At 43.2% G+C, this 14,620-nt stretch overlaps 1 protein-coding gene across 2 annotated transcripts in view; it reads left to right on the forward strand.

The window, feature by feature from the left end:
• Window positions 1–14,620, forward strand: part of abca12 (ATP-binding cassette, sub-family A (ABC1), member 12) — a 195,721-nt gene that overhangs the window by 68,554 nt on the left and 112,547 nt on the right. For both annotated transcript variants that reach the window (XM_061879994.1, XM_061879995.1), the window contains 3 exons: window positions 1,060–1,136; window positions 1,452–1,582; window positions 4,484–4,648. In XM_061879994.1, coding sequence (XP_061735978.1) covers window positions 1,060–1,136; window positions 1,452–1,582; window positions 4,484–4,648 — 373 coding nt within the window. The remainder of the gene's footprint in view (window positions 1–1,059; window positions 1,137–1,451; window positions 1,583–4,483; window positions 4,649–14,620) is intronic.

Raw genomic sequence — 14,620 nt, forward strand, 5'->3', positions numbered from 1 at the left:
CTGAAAATTGTGTCTGTTTTTAAGTAAATATGACTGCTAGGAAGTTTTTTTACTGAATATTTTGTGTGTTTTCCAGTAAATATGACTGGTAGGAAGTTTTGGGGCTGAATATTTCGTCTGTTTTCAAGTAAATATGACTGGTAGGATGTGTTTTTACTGAACATTTTGTGTGTTTTCAAGTAAATATGACTGGTAGGAAGTTTTGGGGCTGAATATGTTGTGTGTTTTCAAGTAAATATGACTGGTAGGAAGTGTAGTTGCTGAATATTTTGTGTGTTTTCGAGTAAAAATGACAGGTAGGAAGTTTTGTTACTGAATATTTTGTCTGTTTTCAAGTAAATATGACTGGTAAGAAGTGTTTTTACTGAATATTTTTCCTGAATATTGTGTCTGTTTTTAAGTAAAAATGACTGGTAGGAAGTGTTTTTTACTGAACATTTTGTGTGTTTTCAAGTAAATATGACTGGTAGGAAGTTTTGGGGCTGAATATGTTGTGTGTTTTCAAGTAAATATGACTGGTAGGAAGTGTAGTTGCTGAATATTTTGTGTGTTTTCGAGTAAAAATGACAGGTAGGAAGTTTTGTTACTGAATATTTTGTCTGTTTTCAAGTAAATATGACTGGTAAGAAGTGTTTTTACTGAATATTTTTCCTGAATATTGTGTCTGTTTTTAAGTAAAAATGACTGGTAGGAAGTGTTTTTTACTGAACATTTTGTGTGTTTTCAAGTAAATATGACTGGTAGGAAGTTTTGGGGCTGAATATGTTGTGTGTTTTCAAGTAAAATATGACTGGTAGGAAGTGTAGTTGCTGAATATTTTGTGTGTTTTTGAGTAAATATGACTGGTAGGAAGTTTTGGTGCTGAATATTTTGTCGGTTTTCAAGTAAATATGACTGGTAGGAAGTTGTTGTTTTTTTACTGAATATTGTGTCTGTTTTTATGTAAATATGACTGGTAGGAAGTGTTTTTACTGAATGTTTTTGCTGAATATTGTCTGTTTTTAAGTAAAAATGACTGGTAGGAAGTTTTGTTGCTGAATATTTTGTCTGCCATCACAGGACTTTTGTGTTCAGTCAAAGTTTGGGCTTCAACAGCAGCATCCTCGACTCTCTCCACGTCAACATCTCAGCTCCAGGTGAAGTCCTCAACACTTTATTGTCACTCCTGTTCCACATCTGAGTCCGGATGCAACAACCAGATATCTGCAGTCGCTCTGCGGTAGTTTTTGCCTCCCTCAAGCCGACACTACCCGGCTGATACGTGAGGAAGAGATGATGCAGTAGTATCTGCTCACACTGCAGCTAAACACAAATACATGAACTCATGTTTCAGTCACATGCAGAATTCTCACAGTAATGAGGCAAAAACTACCCGCTGTACATCCTTTATCAAGTAGACAAATACTACAGTGGTGGAACAATACTTGTAATCACATAATATCTCTCCGCAGAGGAAGGAACGGTCGGCCAGTTGCTCCGTAATCAAAGTGCCTTCGTCCAGGATGTTCAGCGGCACATGGACTTCAATCCTGCGGTTCTCCAGCTTCTCATGGACACCACTCTACCGAGCCAGAATTTACAGGTGAGCCAGGGCAGCTTCTAACAGTCTAGCCTCAGTGGCCCAACTTCATTGGTTTGTAAACCGAAACCATCCAATAGTGGAGAAGGTGTCCCCTAAGAAAGAGGAATAACCGCTTCGAGACTCAACTAAAGTCCATATTTTAGGAAAGAATGCTCACTTTGAAATATATGTATGTTATTTATATGAAAGGAAGAGTAGTGCAAAGCAACAGTTTGCTGTGAGTCAAATGTTGGTTGCCAATCAAAACAGCCGCATCAGTTCCAGGAAGGACTGTAAACTCTGCCTAGCAACAAGCATTCTGCGGCCCACTTGGCCTAAACACCGCCCTGTCCAAGTCCGACATGGCGTGAAGCATGCCGCTAGTACGCGGGCAAGGAAGGTGTCTGCGGTTGCCATGGCAACCCCGCGTCCGCATTGTTTCACCTCATCATTGACCTTGCCTGAACAGAGGATGCTGAACAGTCTTTGGAGACATCTCCCAGAAGATGAGGAGTTGGGTACCGCTTACATTCAAGCACAACTAATTCCCGGTACCTGGGACTCGATATCGGTACTCAACGGTACCAAATGTCCATCATTTTGTGCGTTAATGATTAAGAATTGTTTTTGAGAAGAAAATATGTTTTTTATTGCCACGAGATCCATCGCAGTTGCAAGTCCCAGACTTTAGAAGTGTATAGTCTAGGGCGCATTGGTCACTTCAGGCTTTGCTGTCTGTTGCGCCTTACAAAGTGTTAACACTGCAAGTATTGTACTTATTACGCAGCGCCTGTATGATTGTAACGTGCATCTTAGTTGTGGTATTAACCAATTTAGAGGTGTTGAAAAGTTCAAATGCTAACGTCAGCAGCAAAGCCAATGTGTATGTCACGGTCCAGGCGCTGTGCGCTGCACCGAGCGCACAAAGGGCGCCCCAGACCAGCGGCCACAAACAGCTGCAATCAATCGCTGGCAATCAGTACACCTGGGACTGAACAAAGACCAGTGGACCCAAGGATCCTTGCCGGAATCTGCACCGAGCGCACAAAGGGCGCCCCAGACCAGCGGCCACAAACAGCTGCAATCAATCGCTGGCAATCAGCACACCTGGGACTGAACAAAGACCAGTGGACCCAAGGATCCCTGCCGGAATTTGACCTTCCGTTTGATGTCCCTCTGCCTCTGTTCCGCTTGTCGAGCTGTGCGTCTCGTCATTCTTCGTATTTCCCCCTGCTTCCCGGACTGACTCTTGGATCTCGACTTCCCGATTGGACACAGACCTTCTGTGCCTAGCGCCTTTGGTTTTGTCCGCTTCCTCACTCATCACTCTGGTAACACTCAGCAACTAATAGCTACACTTAGTCTTACACCATACACACTCTTGGAGTTTGTCACACACCATCCATCCATCTATTTTCTACCGCTTATTCCCTTTTGGGGTCGCGGGGGGCGCTGGCGCCTATCTCAGCTACAATCGGGGTACACCCTGGACAAGTCGCCACCTTATCGCAGGGCCAACACAGATAGACAGACAACATTCACACTCACATTAACACACTAGGGCCAATTTAGTGTTGCCAATCAACCTATCCCCAGGTGCATGTCTTTGGAAGTGGGAGGAAGCCGGAGTACCCGGAGGGAACCCACGCATTCACAGGGAGAACATGCAAACTCCAAAGCCCTGTCACACACCATTTTCTAATCAATTTATTAGTGTTTTTTCCATCCATCCATCCATTTTCTACCGCTTATTCCCTTTTGGGGTCGCGGGGGGCGCTGGCGCCTATCTCAGCTACAATCGGGCGGAAGGCGGGGTACACCCTGGACAAGTCGCCACCTCATCGCAGGGCTAGTGTTTTTTCATCATTCTATATATTATATCGTATGTATGTATATAATAAAACAGAGCAATATTGCCCCTTTGTGGTTCTGTGCCGTCACAACTCCCCCCACCAAACATAACAGTGTATCAGCGTCAAGCTAGCCGTTTGTGGAGCTTTACTTAACCTACGTTGGACGTTATTTTATTTTTTTAATTCACTTACTTTGTTGTCATTTAAATGTGCAACAATACCTCAAGGTAGTTAGGCTGACTCTGCTCTCAGTGCTCCCGGAGTGAACCGAAGCACCGAAACACGGCACCATTGGATTTTACGAGAATCTGTGCTCACCGACCGAATCTGTGGGATTCGGTCGGTGCCAAAAAGTGGCCAGCTCAAATTGCTGGCCAAGTTCGGTCATATTTGTGGGAGGGGCCTATCCCCAGGTGCATGTCCTTGGAAGTGGGAGGAAGCCGGAGTACCCGGAGGGAACCCGCGCATTCACGGGGAGAACATGCAAACTCCAAACAGAAAGATCCCGAGCCTGGATTTGAACCCAGGACTGCAGGAACTTCGTATTGTGAGGCAGACACACTAACCCCTCTTCCAACGTGAAGCCCTGTCACACACCATTTTCTAGCTAATTTATTAGTATTTTTTCATCATTATATTGTATCGTATGTATGTATATAATAAAACTTTAGCAATATTGCCCCCTTGTGGTTCTGTGCCGTCACAACTCCCCTCACCAAACATAACAGTGTATCAGCGTCAAGCTAGCTGTTTGTTGGACGTTATTTTATTTTTTTAATTCACTTACTTTGTTGTCATTGAAATTCGCAACAACACCTCGAGGTAGTTTGGCTGACTCTGCTCTCAGTGCTCCCGGAGTGAACCGAAGCACCGAAACATGGCACCATTGGATTTTACGAGAATCTGTGCTCGATAGGACCGGTGGGATTCGGTCGGTCCCAAAAAGTAGGGGATTCGGTACCCGTCCCTAATTCTGTTCCAATGCAGTGTTGAAGACCAGGAACATCATCCTAGGTGGTGAGTCCCCAGTCTGCATTGACTTAATTGTGATTTCTTCTTTTGGAACCAGATCCTTGCTTGGCTGACCAAGCTGCGTCACTGCGACTCCCCAGAACGTCTGAACGCCACAGAGCGAGACCTGTTCGAGACCTTCTGCGCCATGTCGCTCAGAGAGTGGTACACCTTCTCTCTGCTGATGACTCGTCACCTCAACCTGGAGACCTTCATCTACAGAGTAAGGCCGGACGTGGGTCTGGGTCAGTTTGAGCCTCGTTCCTGTGAGAATCCTGCGTGTGATTGCAGAATTAGGTAGTTGGGGGATGGTTCATTTATCCAGGAAATATTACACTGTCTATCCTTTGACCATGTATCAGGCTTCAAGTGAGGGATGGGGCCAAAACTAACCCAGACCAGATGCATGTCAAAGAGTTGTTGTCATTTAGGTATTGATTTTGTGAAATAGTCCGGAAAATTGCAATGTGTCAAGTGGACATTTAGCATGTCTTTTAAAATTAAAACACACTTTTATATAAGAAATAGTTTACAAACAATACAATGCATTGTACTGCTAACAACTACAGTCCTTTTATAAAGTAGTGTATTAATAATGCTACAGTACTCTATGTCAAACACACCATCAGCAGCTTCTCCATATTCTGTTTTTAATTAGATGTTGTTTAAAAATGTGGGACTCATTCTTCCTCAGTATGATCCAGACTAGACCAGCTCAAATTGCTGGCCAAGTTCGGTCATATTTGTGAAGATTTATTTTTCTAATTCAATGAATAACGATAGTTAGATAGATGAAGTGAAGTGAAGTGAATTATATTTATATAGCGCTTTTCTCTAGTGACTCAAAACGCTTTACATTGTGAAACCCAATATCTAAGTTACATTTAAACCAGTGTGGGTGGCACTGGGAGCAGGTGGGTAAAGTGTCTTGCCCAAGGACACAACGGCAGTGACTAGGACGGCGGAGCGGGAATCGAACCTGCAACCCTCAAGTTGCTGGCACGGCCGCTCTACCAGCTAGATGGATACTTTTTTCATCCCCGTGGGGGTTTCAGGTTTTTTAACACAATTCCATTCAAGATTAGACAAACGTTGCACACGGAGACAGAACAGGAACGATGACAGGGGGTATCAAAGGTGGGAAAAAGGTGAACGCTGGTGGAATGGTGAGTAAAAAAAACGTCGATCCCAGGCTGGGCTCTTTAGGAGGAGAGTGAGGGTCCAGAAGAATGCCAAGATAAAAACAACTCGATAACCATAAACACATAAACATGTTACACAGAATCCACAAAACTTGCAACAGAGTGGGGGCGGTGGCAGGCTGCTGCTTTGCCGTCTATCTCCCCCAAGGGTTCGAGTGGTGGCAAAGGCGCGGGGTGGCATATATGCAAAGTCCAGGTGGGAGAGTTGTTGGCCCCGAGTTTCTCTGCAGGCGTTTCGAGGAAAGTTCAACTCCCAGGTGTTGTTGAAGGAGGGAGGAATGTCAGAGAGGCTATGTCCTCCATTGGATGTCCTCAGGACAGCCTTGTTCTGTTGTGAGCAGCATCAAGACCATTTCAGGGAGTCCAATCGTGAATAAGGACTGATCAATCAATCAATCAATCAATGTATTATTTATATAGCCCCAAATCACAAATGTCTCAAAGGACTGCACAAATCATTACAACTACAACATCCTCGGAAGAACCCACAAAAGGGCAAGGAAAACTCACACCCAGTGGGCAGGGAGAATTCACATCCAGTGGGACGCCAGTGACAATGCTGACTATGAGAAACCTTGGAGAGGACCTCAGATGTGGGCAACCCCCCCCACCCTCTAGGGGACCGAAACCAATAGATGTCGAGCGGGTCTAACATGATACTGTGAAAGTTCAATCCATAGTGGCTCCAACACAGCCGCGAGAGTTCAGTTCAAGCGGATCCAAGACAGCAGCGAGAGTCCCGTCCACAGGAAACCATCTCAAGCGGAGGCGGATCAGCAGCGTAGAGATGTCCCCAACCGATACACAGGCGAGCGGTCCATCCTGGGTCTCGACTCTGGACAGCCAGTACTTCATCCATGGTCATTGGACCGGACCCCCTCCACAAGGGAGGGGGGGGACATAGGTGAAAGAAAAGAAGCGGCAGATCAAGTGGTCTAAAAAGGAGGTCTATTTAAAGGCTAGAGTATACAGATGAGTTTTAAGGTGAGACTTAAATGCTTCTACTGAGGTAGCATCTCGAACTGTTACCGGGAGGGCATTCCAGAGTACTGGAGCCCGAAATGAAAACGCTCTATAGCCCGCAGACTTTTTTGGGGCTCTAGGAATTACTAATAAGCCGGAGTCTTTTGAACGCATATGGTACAGTACAATCGGCAAGATAGGCTGGAGCTAGACCGTGTAGTATTTTATACGTAAGTAGTAAAACCTTAAAGTCACATCTTAAGTGCACAGGAAGCCAGTGCAGGTGAGCCAGTATAGGTATATATGTATGTATATATGTATATAAAGGTATATACAGTACAGGTGTCTTAATGAAATTAAACAATGGATGTCCGCTAACTTTTTGCAACTCAACGCCAAAAAAACGGAAATGCTGATTATCAGTCCTGCTAGACACCGACCTCTATTTAATAATACAACTTTAACATTTGACAACCAAACAATTAAACAAGGCGACTCGGTAAAGAATCTGGGTATTATCTTCCACCCAACTCTCTCCTTGGAGGCACACATTAAAAGCGTTACTAAAACGGCCTTCTTTCATCTCCGTAATATCGCTAAAATTCGCTCCATTATGTCCACTAAAGACGCTGAGATCATTATCCATGCGTTTGTGACGTCTCGCCTCGATTACTGTAACGTATTATTTTCGGGTCTCCCCATGTCTAGCATTAAAAGATTACAGTTGGTACAAAATGCGGCTGCTAGACTTTTGACAAGAACAAGAAAGTTTGATCACATTACTCCTGTACTGTATATACCTTTATATACATATATACATACATATATACCTATACTGTATATACCTTTATATACATCTATACATACATATATACCTATACTTTATATACCTTTATATACATATATACATACATATATACCTATACTGTATATACCTTTATATACATATATACATACATATATACCTATACTGTATATACCTTTATATACATCTATACATACATATATACCTATACTTTATATACCTTTATATACATATATACATACATATATACCTATACTGTATATACCTTTATATACATATATACATACATATATACCTATACTGTATATACCTTTATATACATCTATACATACATATATACCTATACTTTATATACCTTTATATACATATATACATACATATATACCTATACTGTATATACCTTTATATACATATATACACACATATATACCTATACTGTATATACCTTTATATACATATATACATACATATATACCTATACTGTATATACCTTTATATACATATATACATACATATATACCTATACTGTATATACCTTTATATACATATATACATACATATATACCTATACTGTATATACCTTTATATACATACATATATACCTATACTGTATATACTTTTATATACATATATACATACATATATACCTATACTGTATATACTTTTATATACATATATACACACATATATACCTATACTGTATATACCTTTATATACATATATACATACATATATACCTATACTGTATATACCTTTATATACATATATACATACATATATACCTATACTGTATATACCTTTATATACATATATACATACATATATACCTATACTGGCTCACCTGCACTGGCTTCCTGTGCACTTAAGATGTGACTTTAAGGTTTTACTACTTACGTATAAAATACTACACGGTCTAGCTCCATCCCATCTTGCCGATTGTATTGTACCATGTGTCCCGGCAAGAAATCTGCGTTCAAAGGACTCCGGCTTATTAGTGATTCCCAAAGCCCAAAAAAAGTCTGCGGGCTATAGAGCGTTTTCATTTCGGGCTCCAGTACTCTGGAATACCCTCCCGGTAACAGTTCGAGATGCCACCTCAGTAGAAGCATTTAAGTCTCACCTTAAAACTCATTTGTATACTCTAGCCTTTAAATAGACTCCCTTTTTAGACCAGTTGATCTGCCGTTTCTTTTCTTTTTCTCCTATGTCCCACTCTCCCTTGTGGAGGGGGTCCGGTCCGATCCGGTGGCCATGTACTGCTCGCCCGTGTATCGGCTGGGGACATCTCTGCGCTGCTGATCCGCCTCCGCTTGGGATGGTTTCCTGCTGGCTCCGCTGTGAACGGGACTCTCGCTGCTGTGTTGGATCCGCTTTGGACTGGACTCTCGCGACTGTGTTGGATCCATTATGGATTGAACTTTCACAGTATCATGTTAGACCCGCTCAACATCCATTGCTTTCCTCCTCTCCAAGGTTCTCATAGTCATCATTGTCACCGACGTCCCACTGGGTGTGAGTTTTTCCTTGCCCTTATGTGGGCCTACCGAGGATGTCGTAGTGGTTTGTGCAGCCCTTTGAGACACTAGTGATTTAGGGCTATATAAGTAAACATTGATTGACTGATTGATTGAATATGATCAAACTTTCTTGTTCTTGTCAAAAGTCTAGCAGCCGCATTTTGTACCAACTGTATTCTTTTAATGCTAGACATGGGGAGACCCCAAAATAATACGTTACAGTAATCGAGACGAGATGAGCAGACATTTCAATGGCTTGTCTGATCCAACTGTCCCTTCTGGCTCTCAAGTTGATCGGGTCTTTGCATTGGTGTCCGACCCACGATTCAGTTCTGAAATGGCTACAGTCTATGTTCCCACAGCCCCGACCCATGTCTTCCATGGCGGCGGTCAGCCTATGGGCTCCTTGAACGGCTGTCATCGTCTTCCGAGTTTGACGACACACCAAAGCAATGCCTCGCCCATTTAGCAGATGCCCTGCCATCACAGTTCCAACTAGATAGGTGTGTTCCACGTCCTCCTTGGAAAGCACTGAGACTCTTCACAAGTCCCTCACGTACCCAGCAGCGGACGTTCCGTCAGAGCAGTCAGGTTCCCCCGAACCTCTGGTGCACTTCTCAGCACTGTCCTTCAGACTCACGTTCTTCCTTGGCCCTGCTTAGAAAACAAACTTATGCCGATCTCTAGCTGTAAGCTCATGCCAGTGACTCCCACAAGATATTTATGGTCGCAGGTTCGGGGTTCACCTTGGCATTTTCTATGCCAGCGAATGGCTTGGATGACATTAACTCAATGTTTTGCTTGCAACTTAAAGTCCAACTAATTAGCCGATAGACAGCTGTTATCTCAAAACACTTTAACACTTCGGAGATGGTGGGAAACAAGGGTCGTGTTTTCCAAATCTGCATTGAGTTTGCAAGAAACTGCCTTGCTGAGTTGTGACGGTCCCAAGATACAAACAACTATTGTGCATTTGTTCATGTCCTAACTGACGCGTAAATAAGTCTGGGTCGCAGTGGATTTACCTAATTAGTGATGATCCTGTGGTTAATTCAACATCTGGCTCAAATAGAAGTTTCTATTTTCAGCAACATTTGGGGTGAAATCACAGAAATTTGATTAGCTGCTTAGTAAGACTGTGTCGATACCACGACATCCGTCTCTGTTTCTTGACTTGTCTTGTTTCAATCGTGTTCAAACACATCCCAAACTTCATTATCAGGTTTAGTTTTTGGAGAGTTTTTTGTATATCTGGCCTTGTAACCTTCTGCCGGGCAGAATGGCGGTGCGGTTGTGTGAAAGACCAAAGATAAACTCCGGTAAGGATCGTTGAAAAAAGACTTCTTCCCAAGCGAGCGTCATTCCAGGTCCTCTAGGAACCTGTGGAGGACCTAGCTCTCTTTCTCTCTTCTGTGTGCCAGAACACCCTCCTTTATAGCCCCCTGTGCTGGTAGTTACATCAACTCCTACAAGTCTGACCCTGGACCATGTGGTTTAGGGCTGATACAGAGTTGCAGGTGTGTTGTGCTCAGGAACCGTTAGGGTCAGCGGGCCCCAGACCCATTATACCTAGTATTCTGGCATCACTGTCGGCTTATATGGTCTAGATGTTTATCTTACCCTGTTACCTTGGCGTTCCTGCAATCCTCTCTCGTGGCTCCGGGTATTTGGGAGCATCTCTTCTCACATCTTTGAGGAACGTGGCACCATCTGGTTTGGGTGTGACCAGCATGTTGGTGCATACGCAGGAAACTCAGTCGCTGTTTCTTATAGTTCTTTATTCCAAGACTGTCAACATAAGAACGGTGATACAAATGATACCTGGTCCTAGTACCCCCCAGTCTCCCGAACAGCCAGAAGGCGAGTTATGGGGAAAACGAAAACATTCCAGGGTCTTTACCAGCCTACCGTGCCGTTTGCAAACCTGTGGGGCATTATGCTCACTTGGGGTAGAAAAAGCTGAAGGAGACTCAACCCTGACAGAATCAGGATGATCAGGTCGGGGTCACCAATGTAGAGTCGGCAGGAAACACATTGTTGTTGTTTCTTTTCATTCTTTGATACAGATTCAATTGCGTCTTAACAGGTCACCCAAGAAGACTCTAAAACCACACCTGTAGCACCTGAGGGAGAGCATGGTCGGCGTGCCGGCTACGCAGTCCACTTATTGACAGACGTTTCAACAATAACCAACTGTCGGAATAAAAGACACAACTCTTTAAAGGGGAATATTATCAGCAGACCTATGTAAGCATCAATATATACCTTGATGTTGCAGGAAAAGACCATTTATTATTACTAACCGGTTTTACGAACTCTAAATGGGTGAATTTTGGCGAATTAAACGCCTTTCTGTTTATCTTTCTTGGGGCGATGACGTCAGAACGTGACGTCACCTAGGTTGTAAAGCCGCCATTTTCATTTTCTCAAACACATAACAAACACCGCCTCTCAGCTCTGTTATTTTCCGTTTTTTCGACAATTTTTTGGAACCTTGGAGACATCATGCCTCCTCGGGTGTGTTGTCGGAGGGTGTAACAACACTAACAGGGAGGGATTCAAGTTGCACCACTGGCCCCAAGATGCCAAAGTGGCAAGAAATCTGCCGCCAGACCCCCATTGAATGTACCAGAGTGTCTCCACATTTTACCGGCGATGACAGACATGGCACAGAGATGTATGGATAACCTGCAGATGCATTTGCAACGATAAAGTCAAAGAAATCACAAAAGTGAGTTTTGTTGATGTTGTTGACTTATGTGCTAATCAGACATATTTGGTCGCGGTGTGACTGCCAGCTAATCGATGCGAACATGCTATTTAGCCTAGCTCTATGTACATTTGAAACTAGATACCCACATTTAATGCGAAACAAACACTTACCAATCGACGGATTTAAGTTGCTCCAGTGTCGCAAGATGCGAAAGTCCTGATCGTTTGGTCCATGCTATGGCCGAATAGCATCAATAGCTTCAGTTTCTTCTTCAATTTCGTTTTCGCTATCTGCCTCCATACTCCAACCATCCGTTTAAATACATGCGTAATCTGTTAAATCGCTTAAGCCGCTGAAATCCGAGTCTGAATCCGAGCTAATGTCGCTATATCTTGCTGTGCTATTCGCCATTGTTTGTTTACATTGGCAGCACTGGATGACGTCACAGGACAATGGTTAGTGGCTTCGAAGATAGCGTAAATGAGGCACTTAACCTTCCTCTTGTGTTAGCTTTCTGTTACCATCTCTTATGTTAACGGGTCGGTTTTGACCCATGTCTTAAATCAGCTGTAAAATACACTAAAAACAATTATCAATCATCCAATTTGTTTCTCATCTCTTGGTTACCTCGTTAGGCTTCCTTATCCTTGAAAATATTGGTTTTAATATTTTTGGTTTGGGCCATTGGGCCTTTTTTGTCAGTATACCCCTCGATTTCAATTTTTAAAAATGGTAAAACGAACCTCAAAAGAATCATAAACATAAAAAAAAAGGTTGTTGTGTTACCTAACTATTACTAAGGTGTATTAGAACACAGCTCTTAAATAAATGTGTTTTATTTTTTTTTCATTTTAAGAATTTTAACTATAGTAACATCTATGGTGTTACGGGTCAATTTCGACCCATATATATTTACTTCAAGAAAAAGGCTAAAAAGTATTTTTTTCAGCAACAGAAATCCAACATCAAACAAACAACAACCAATCAAGCAAATGAAACCAAGAGAAATAGATTACTAGTTCCAAAACTAATAAAAAAACAAAATCAGAGTGGCAAAAAGTGACACTTTTTAGTGTCCGTCTTTTGTTTGTTTTTGTACAGGATAACAAGGTAAAATGAGAATCCACTAAAGCTCACATGATTGGGAGAGGAGCTGGCTGTCAGTGTGTTCAGTTTTGGCTCTTATCATTGCTTTATCATCTTATTTTTATAACTGGGTCGAAACCAACCCTAACAACACCAAGGGCATAATTTCTACCAGAGCATTTTATAATTTAGTGAAAAAAATTAAAATGTTTTATTTTGTTGACAAAGAGGTTCCTGACAAAGTCAAAAAGCTTTGATGCAAATAAATAAATGTATGTGGTGTTTTTATGCATTTAAAAACTAAAACGGGTCGGTGCCGACCCCAACACAAGACGAACGTTAAAAGCTTTTTTAGGGATATTCCAGGATGGGTAAAATTTAAAAAAAAAACTTCAAAAAGTAAAACAAGCCGCTGGGAACTGATTTTTATTGGTTTTAACCCTTTTGAAATTGTGATGATGTTCCTTTTTAAAGGAATGTGCTATGTCCTGTTAACAGATGCTTCAAAATACTAGCCAATATAAACCGAATGCTGTAGTTGAATGAAGTGGATTGGATCAGATTGATTATGGACAGAATTTCTAGGCGCAGTCAAGGCGTTGAGGGGTTCCGGTTTGGTGACCGCAGGATTAGGTCTCTGCTTTTTGCAGATGATGTGGTCCTGATGGCTTCATCTGACCGGGATCTTCAGCTCTCGCTGGATCGGTTTGCAGCCGAGTGTGAAGCGACCGGAATGAGAATCGGCACCTCCAAGTCCGAGTCCATGGTTCTCGCCCGGAAAAGGGTGGAATGCCATCTCCGGGTTGGGGAGGAGACCCTGCCCCAAGTGGAGGAGTTCAAGTACTTAGGAGTCTTGTTCACGAGTGAGGGAAGAGTGGATCGTGAGATCGACAGGCGGATCGGTGCGGCGTCTTCAGTAATGCGGACGTTGTACCGATCCGTTGTGGTGAAGAAGGAGCTGAGCCGGAAGGCAAAGCTCTCAATTTACTGGTCGATCTACGTTCCCATCCTCACCTATGGTCATGAGCTTTGGGTCATGACCGAAAGGATAAGATCACGGGTACAAGCGGCCCAAATGAGTTTGGGTCTCTCCCTTAGAGATAGGGTGAGAAGCTCTGCCATCCGGGAGGAACTCAAAGTAAAGCCGCTGCTCCTTCACATCGAGAGGAGCCAGATGAGGTGGTTCGGGCATCTGGTCAGGATGCCACCCGAACGCCTCCCGAGGGAGGTGTTTAGGGCACGTCCAACGTCTGGGGAAGACCCAGGACACGTTGGGAAGACTATGTCTCCCGGCTGGCCTGGGAACGCCTCGGGATCCCCCGGGAAGAGCTGGACGAAGTGGCCGGGGAGAGGGAAGTCTGGGTTTCCCTGCTTAGGCTGTTGCCCCCGCGACCCAACCTCGGATAAGCGGAAGAAGATGGATGGATGGATGATTTGAACAGGTCATCTGGTTCATGGCCCTGACCTGACTCGTATTCGTGCTTAGTTTGTCACACTGAACTCTACGCCACTTTTAGCACTTAGTCTTCAGCGCAGCATTCGTTTTATCTCACAAAAAAAAAAGCCATCAACTTTTCCCGTCTTTGACGGCACTTGCTCTCTTTTTCTCCTTTTGCTCGACAATATCATTTCTTAGATGAGCCATGAATTCTTAACGCAGCAGAAGTAAAAAGGGGACAAGCTGAACGTTCAACTGAGACTGATGTTATGAAACATCTATGAAGTAGTCTGAAGTTCATGTTTCGATCATGAGGACTGCTGCCTGCTCCTCAAGTTGAACCAAAGACCGAGGCGTTTCTCCGCCATGCGAACTAAAAAGAAGGTTTTGAAGTATAGCACCGGACCGAAACAGGTTTTAGTGCCATTGGGGTTAAAAATATATTTTTGCAAACCAGTGACTATAATCCGT

Source organism: Nerophis ophidion, linkage group LG19 (assembly GCF_033978795.1).
Source record: "Nerophis ophidion isolate RoL-2023_Sa linkage group LG19, RoL_Noph_v1.0, whole genome shotgun sequence".
Lineage (NCBI taxonomy): Eukaryota > Metazoa > Chordata > Actinopteri > Syngnathiformes > Syngnathidae > Nerophis > Nerophis ophidion.